The 8,526-nt window shown below is 35.9% G+C and overlaps 1 protein-coding gene across 1 annotated transcript; it reads left to right on the forward strand.

Annotated features, from left to right (window-relative positions):
- The first annotated feature begins 3,223 nt into the window (after positions 1–3,223).
- Positions 3,224–3,637, forward strand: LOC109220773 (uncharacterized protein At1g43920, Chloroplastic-like). The gene is made up of 2 exons (XM_019385242.1): positions 3,224–3,343; positions 3,437–3,637. Exons 1-2 carry the CDS (start codon positions 3,224–3,226, stop codon positions 3,635–3,637), a joined length of 321 nt encoding a protein of 106 aa, XP_019240787.1.
- The last annotated feature ends 4,889 nt before the right edge of the window (positions 3,638–8,526 follow it).

Genomic DNA, 8,526 nt, shown 5'->3' on the forward strand with positions numbered 1-8,526 from the left:
AAATGTCCAAGTTCAGAGGGAACTCAAGGTCCCCAAAGCAAGGTTCATAGGAAGGGGGGAAGAACTTAGAAACTAAGAGTGAGTGTAAGTGCAGAAAGGGGTTTAGGGGAAAGTCAAGACAGGCTGGTGGTCATACCGAGCAATTGGAAGTGTTGGCACACCCCAACCAGCCTGTTAGCCACATTGTTTGGGAGTTAGGATCCTTTAAAGGATCAAGCACAGACATGAACAACAATTTGGATGCTGCCAAGCCTGAACCTTAACTCAAACACATAGAGGGGAATAGGGGTATGGGGATTCACAGCAGAAAACAGATGCAAAGAGGACAACATACATATTTAACACTAAGCATAGACAGCAAAGTAGACAGGATGATAGAAGTTGTGAGATAAACACATTGGGATGAGGCTAAAACTTAAATTAGAACATACCAGTTTCAGGGAAACAAGAAAGTAAAAGCAGTAGTCTTCTAAATCCAAATTGCAAGCAAATAGTCAGAATATCTCAGAAGAGAGTACAGTGCTGGGTGAAGCGTAAGAGTATTGAAATTGAAAGTAAGTAATGTGTGTTAGAGTATTGAACTCAAGGTGTCTTAAAGTGCTGAAAGGTCGTGCCCTTTATAGTGCAGAAAGCAAGTAAGAAAAAGGTAAGAAAATAGTTTTGAAATCAATTACATAAGGTCTCCCTTTAATTAAGGAATTCTAATTTCAAACGGGCAGAATAAATAAGGAAAGAATTTGATCAAAATCTTTTCCAAAGTAGTACAAGAAGGGCAAATACACAGAAAACTATTTAAGGAAAGAGTTTGATAGCAACACGGTTTGTGCAAATAAGGAAAGGCAATCAATCAACAGCAAGTAAAAATTAGAAATTGAGTTTTGGTATGAATGAATCCAACCAGAAAAAGGTGAAGAAAGGATTAATTAAAGAAAATCAGTAACAATCAATCGAACCTTATTAAAAGGAATTTTTGAATGAATCACAAATTGGTAAAACCTTTTTTGAAGGAAGAATTCCTCATATATAAAGCATACAGACATGTCAAACAAGAAAGAACTGTCATGCCAATTAGAAAGAATCTAGTATAGAAAAGTTCAGAGTCACAAACAAAGAGGCTCAAATTCAGTACATAGACTCAGACTTAGTTTGAGAGAATTCGGGGTTCCATAATAGAACCCTAGTCCACACACAAGATCAAACTCGCCAAAAACCCCAAATCCTAGGGTTTTTAACTCGAATCAGACGCAGAGACGAGAAAACAAATAACTGAAACAGGCTCATAGGTCTCTTTCAGAGACTCATGAGAAAACACACAGGTAAAATAGCAGGTTCGAAACAAATAGAGTGAAGAAACTGATTTAAAGCATAAAGAACATGTTTTAAGAAAAGCTTGGAACTTAAACAAGTTCAGAAGTCAAAGAGGTAGTATAAACTTAAGGAAACAGTAGATGAAACATGATAAGAAAGGACTCAAACAAAGTCCAGAAGAAGGCAAATAAAGAACTAAGAGCTTAGTAGAAAATACAGTAAAGGAACATAGGGGTAAACGAACACATAAGATAAATGTGTGAAAGCATGATATAGAAACCACTAGAAGAAAGAACAGAGCACAATAGAAGAATATACATAATAAGGCAAACATAAGAACACAGGAGAAGGGCATGCGAGGTAGAAAAGAGAACATAAAAACATAGCATAGTCAGATTCACACAAAGAAAAGAAGAAGAGGAGTCAGAAAACATTTTAATTTTTTTTTTCAGAAACCCTAAATCGAAGAGAAACAAATTTTGAAAGAAAAGATTGGGAAAAACGTTTTAAAACTCCAGTAGAACACAAATATAGCATAGATCTAAGGAAACAAACAGAGAAAACCTCGAATAGCTTAGGGTTTTAGAGAAACCCTAGAAATGAGAAAGGCTTGGAAGAAAGTCCGATCTTGAGTCGGAGAGGTCAGAAATAGGCTCCTGATGCTTGGATACGCCGGAGCGAGGCCGGAGAGGCCTCAAAGCCATGGATCTGAGAGGATTTGAAAGAACACCATCGAGGTCAGACCTCAGAACTTCGAACACCCAGGGTTTAAAGGTGGAGGGGCTGAGTACAGGCCATCCATGGCCTAAGAAGCCATGGATTCCGGTGAAAGTGTTGTTGAAAAGGGCAGAAGATGACTAGGGTTCTGAGGAACCTTCGAGAGAGTTTTGGGAAAGGAGAGTGTTTGAAGGCGGCTAAGAGATGGAAATGAGGGGATTAGGGTATGGTCGGCGGGTTAAAAATGGTAAGGGGTGATCGTGGTCGTTGATCAAAACGATCAACAACATGGATTAAAAGAAAAGGCCAGGCGGGTTAATTGGTCGGGTCGGGGGGTCGGGTTACAATTGAGATTGGGTTGGTCTAATTGGGAGTTTAGGATTGGGTCAATTGGAGGGGTCAATTTGGCTATAATTGAAATAAATTGGGGCTACATATTAAATAGCCAGTTTTCCCTTTTTATTTTATAAAAAATAATAAAAAAGATTCCAAAATTAAATTAAAAGTACTGAATCAGTAAATACTATATAAATATTAATTTAAAAATATTGGAACCAAATTTATAATTATAAAACGCTATTAATCTTAAAATAGGCTAAAGTTGCAATTATATGCAATTTAGCTTTTAAAATACCAAATAAATTTGTAAAAGATATACAAAAATTACCTTAACTATATTTTGGTATAAATATGGGAAATAAAACAAATTATCCACCAAAATGATAATTTTGGGAATAATTATTGGTTTTTATACTGTTAAAATGGGTAATAAATTGATTTTAACAATCTTTTAGAAATTAGGAAGAATACTAAAACACTTTGGCATGCTTATATATGCATGCATATGTTATTTTGAAAAGGGAAAAAGGCCAAAATTGTACCCCCTACTATTGGAAATTATCCACGTTAATACCCCATTACTTTCCGGCTAAAATAATACCTACCGTTAATAAAGTAGGAGGATTTGTACCCAACTCTAACGGATATCCTACGTGGCAACCGGGTCTCTCATAATAATGTGCCAACTAGTCAATAAATTGCCAACTAGACTTTTTAAACCCGCCCCATTTAATAACCTGCCCCATATAATAATAACTCCCCCTATAATACAATCCCAGTCGAATAAAAATAGGGTTCAGGCTCCCCCAAATTCTCTCTCTTCTCCTTTGCTCGACTCTATCCTCTCTCATCTTCATCAATGTCGCAGAGCAGTACTTCTTCTCAGAGAAGGTGTCGATGTGGTATTATTGCCAACCATTTCACATCAACCACTCCCTCTAACCCCGGTAGGAAATTTTACAAATGTGCACGCCCTACGGTAAGATGTCGATATGAATTTGTCTAATCTCTACAATCTTTCTAGCTGTTTTGATTTGAAAAAAATTGAATCTTTTAAATGTTTCTTTGGCAGAATAATTCATGTGGTTATTTCGAATGGGAAGATGAAATATCCACGGATGCTTCCCAGCTTGAAATAAAAGATTTGAAGTCGTCTTTGAATGTTGTTTCGATTGAAAGAGACAAGTTGAGACAAAAATTAATTGACATGGAAGCCATGAACAAATTTGAAGATGCTAAAGTCAAAAAATTGGAAGAAAGATTGTACAACTAATGATGGTGATAATTGGTTCTTTGGCAATGTTTGTTGGATTCTTTGCTGCCTGGATAATGAAGTGGAATCATTGTTTAGTTAATTATCATTGTGTAGTCAATTGACATGTATTGTTTAGTTTGGTAGGGAACTAGTTTACAATGCAACAGTGTAGTCAATTAAGTAGGGATTTCATGTAACTGTGTTTTGGACTGAATTTTACCTTCTGTTTAGCTTCTGTATTCTGTGCTTTTTGGACTTCACTAGTCAATTTAATTTTCTGTTTTCTGTGGGATCAAATTACCTCAAAGTGTTCGACCAAATTTACTACTTTTTTAACATGACTAAAACTGGTGGTAAGAAAATCAGAAATTTGAGAGATGTCCATGACTTAATTCTCATGACTAAAACTCGAAATTTAACACAACAGCAGTAAAGTAACATTGATATATAACTGTTACCAATATTGAGACCAACTGTCATAACATTCATAACACCAACAAACAATAAACACTGCTTTAATTACATCAACCACCTAAACACCAGCAGGTTACTAATATTGAAACCACCAAAAAAGAGATGCAACCAGCAACAAAAAATGTTGTCATAGCAGTAATTACATCAACCACCTAAACATAAAAACAGTACTGTCATAGCAGTAATTACAAGCCTTCTAAACTTCAAATTCACAAAAACTTCCACTACACAAAAAAGCTGTCCACCTATAGTTCAAGTCACATTAGTTTTGTGACTTGCCATTACCCTTTTTTGTTACAGCTTCCTTTCTCACACCAGATGAGTCACCAACAAAATTGATTGTCCTTGTTATAGCTGGTATGTTTCCTTGCTGTCTGATAAGCAGTCTTGTCCTTTCTTCAGAGAAACTCCTTGGCCTAATTTCTGGGGCAGAATCTGATTCAAAATCTGGTGGCACAGTGTTGTTGGGAGGTTTCCTTTGGACTGATGGAGTTGGCATAAACTGAAAGTTTGAGGCTTGTACTGGGTGACTTGACTGACTTGCTTGACTTGCTTGACTGAGCAGTGGTGCTGAAAGATCTATGTCCTCCTCAGCTGGTATATTTGCAGCAAGTGGTGACATGGGTACTGAAAGATCTTCATCATTACTGTCTTGAGTTGCTAAACATCTTTGCCTCTTTGCTTGCTTGCCCTTTTTCTTACATGCCATTGGTTGCTTTCCCTTTGAATTCTATTTAACAAATAGGTAAGAGTAAATAGGTAAATAGGAAACAAATAGGTCAATAAAATAAACAGTATTGAAAAAAAAAAGTATTACCTTTGCACAGCCCCTGGCATTGTGTCCAGGCTGACCACATGTGGAACACTTCATTATCCTCCCCTTCCTGGACTGCATCCATTCACCTTGTCTGTTGACTTTTTCATTTTTTTCTCTTGTTCTATTGACTTTAGGCCTGCCAGCCATCTTAACAAATTCTGGTGGTTCCATTGCATGAGATGCTTCAACCTTCCAGAATTTTTCTCCTCTCACTGGTTGAAGTTTATGTGAATATGCTAGGAGATAGGCCTCTTTGGAGTACCACCAGTGTATTTCAGTAAAAGGATTCACCTTGTTGTGTTGCATTGCTTTGATTGCATGAGGACAAGGGATTCCATTAAGGTCACATGTCCTACATGTGCATCTCTTGGTGACCATATTCACTGTGTGTCCTTAACCATCTTCACTCACTTCATACCCTTCTTGACCATTAGAATGAACATGACACTTGTTTGCAATCTTCGAGTACTGGTTATACAGTTGCATTGTTTGGGGACTGAAGTCATTACTCCATGACATCACATCAGATTCATGTTCCCTTAACATGTTCATAACCTTTACTCTAATATCCTCAAGCATCTTGATAATTGGCTTGAATCTTGCTTCCTTGATCCATGAATTGAATGACTCAGTTAGGTTGTTGTCCACTGAGTAGTTCTTGCAAACAGTGTCAAAGTATGCTCTACTCCAACTTTCAGGTGGGTACTTCATCAAATGTTCAACAGCCTCCTTTCCATCTTTATCCACTTGTGCCATATTCCTTAATTGGTCTTTAAAATCTTCCTTATATGTGCTCCATGCAGCCCACCATAAGTACTTCTATATTCCCCATGTCCCCATTTTTTATACCAATTTGCCTCTATGTGCCTTACACAATATCTATGGTGTGCCTCAGGAAGAACCAAGTGGACTGAATCAATCAAACCCTTAAAATGAAAAAACAGTAAAGAAATGCATCAAAAACTAAACATCTCCAGTAATGCAACAGTGGACCAATGCAACAGTTAACTAAACTAAACATCTCCAGTAATGGAACTAAACTAAACAACTCCAGTAATGGAACAAACCAATTAAATGCAACAGTAATGAAGTTATGAGTTAAATGAAATGCAACAGTTATGAAGTAATGCAACAGTAATGAAGTAATGCAATGCAACATTTAACTAAACTAAACAAAACAGTAAATTAATGGAACAAACCAATTAAATGCAACAGTAATGAAGTTATGAGTTAAATGAGATGCAACAGTTATGAAGTAATGAGATGCAAAAGTTAAAAAGTAATGTAATGCAACAGTAAATGAAATGCAACAGTTATGAAGTAATGAGATGCAACAGTTATGAAGTAATGCAATGCAATAGTAAATGAGATGCAACAGTTATGAAGTAATGAGATGCAACAGTGAAGAATAGAGGCAAAAGTTAACCAAATGAAACAATAAACTCATACCTTTTGCATATCTGAAATAAATGTAATCCCTTCTCCACTTTTGAGGTCCAATAAATGTTGTAGCAGCCTTAAGAACCAACTCCATGTCACTTTGGTTTCTTTATCAACAACAGCCCAAGCTAAGGGGTAAAAGTGCCTCTTGGAGTCTTGAGCAACAGCTACTAACAATTGACCCTTGCATTTCCCTTTCAAAAAGGTTCCATCCAAGCCAATGAATGGTCTCAACCCACTCTTGAACCCCATTTTCAATGCATGAAAGCAGATGTACATTCTTAGGAATCTTCTTTTACCTTCACTAAATGCATCCTTTGAAATATTAATCACCACATCTATTCCTGGATTACTAGACCTTAATTCATTAGCATAAGCCTCAAGCTTGTTGTACTCATCTGCAAAACTACCCTCCATTTTCTCCAATATCATTCTCTTGGCTCTCTTACACTTTGAATGACTAACATTGATGTTAAATGGATATTTTACACTTGCCATCATCTCCTTAATTTTAATCTTAGGATTATCTTGCAGCCTGCTCTTAAAGTAAGCAGCTATGGTTTTTGCATTCACCCTATGGTTATCATATGCAGTATTACACTTATGTTCTTCCTTTAATATCTTGAATTTAACACCAGGACCTTTAGAGTCTTTGGAAATATGACAAACAAAGGGGCAGTCTTCATCTAAACATTTGTACCTAAGCTTTTGGGGGCAACTCTTAAGTTGTTTTAACCCATAACCATTAGCAAATTAATACAGGTTGATGAATTTTCTAGCTTCTAGAATGTCTTTGAATGTCATGGACTTGTGTAACTCCTTATACTCAGTCAATTTATCAGATATCTTCCTCTCTTTTTTGTGTATACAGTAGTTCTAATGAATCAGATTCACTGTCAGAATTATCTGAAGAATCAGAAGACTGACAGCCATGTTCTTCACTGTCATCTGAACTACAGTCAGTAGCAGCATCAAGTTCTATCATGTTTGGCTCAATGTGGTGGACTATATTATGAACATTAATACTTAACTCACACTCATCTACAGCAAAGAAGTCAATAACATTAAACTGATCACTAACCAAAGACAATAGAGTCCTAACACCTTCATCACTTTCTATTTCATAATATCTACCATACTTGCTGAACTCCAATAAACCCCAACTTAGAAGTAAATTCATTTACTAAATAGTTATAAGACAGTTGGTCAGAGTTAAAACCTTTAATAGTGTGCACAAGCTTCCTTGAGTATAACACTTGTGGTCTCTTTATCCAGTCACCATCATAGTGAAAGATTAGATCCAATAACACCATTGCATATAAGCTGCAGAATAAGAAAGGGAAAATTTTTACAAAAAAGTAACATTACAACCTATATAATATGCTGACAAAGTGGACCATAGAATAAAGGCATAAAGTGAATACAAAGATACATAAATAAACAAAGAAAATAGTGGGCTGCCACACATGAAGACACAACTACAATAAATAAAGAGATGATGTGGGACTAAGTATATAAACAAAACAAAAAAAAAATAAGAATCTGACCCACTTGTCTCTTAAATCAACATAATTGTATAAGAAATAGGGGACCGAACACCCAAAATAAGAGCATCAAAGAAACAGATCCAACACAAAGGGGACCCCTTTTCTGTCAAATACCATATATGTAGGACCACAAAAATTGAAACCCTAAACCGGAACAAAAAGAAAATACCAGATAGGGATTATTCGAATACAAAATACAAACCCTAAACCACCAGTAACAAAGACCAAAAACGAAACAAATTCAGGGTTAAATCGAGTATGAACAGACCACATGAAAACAAAAACTAACCAAAATCAGACACACCTACCAAACTACAAAAACTACATATATATATAATAATACAGTACCAAAACCCTACGTACAAAACGAAAACAAAAACTACAAAACTAACTANTTATAGTGCAGAAAGCAAGTAAGAAAAAGGTAAGAAAATAGTTTTGAAATCAATTACATAAGGTCTCCCTTTAATTAAGGAATTCTAATTTCAAACGGGCAGAATAAATAAGGAAAGAATTTGATCAAAATCTTTTCCAAAGTAGTACAAGAAGGGCAAATACACAGAAAACTATTTAAGGAAAGAGTTTGATAGACAACGTACGGTTTGTGACTAAAGTAAAGGGAAACGGAC

This window comes from Nicotiana attenuata, unplaced genomic scaffold (assembly GCF_001879085.1).
Source record: "Nicotiana attenuata strain UT unplaced genomic scaffold, NIATTr2, whole genome shotgun sequence".
In the NCBI taxonomy this organism is placed as follows: domain Eukaryota; kingdom Viridiplantae; phylum Streptophyta; class Magnoliopsida; order Solanales; family Solanaceae; genus Nicotiana; species Nicotiana attenuata.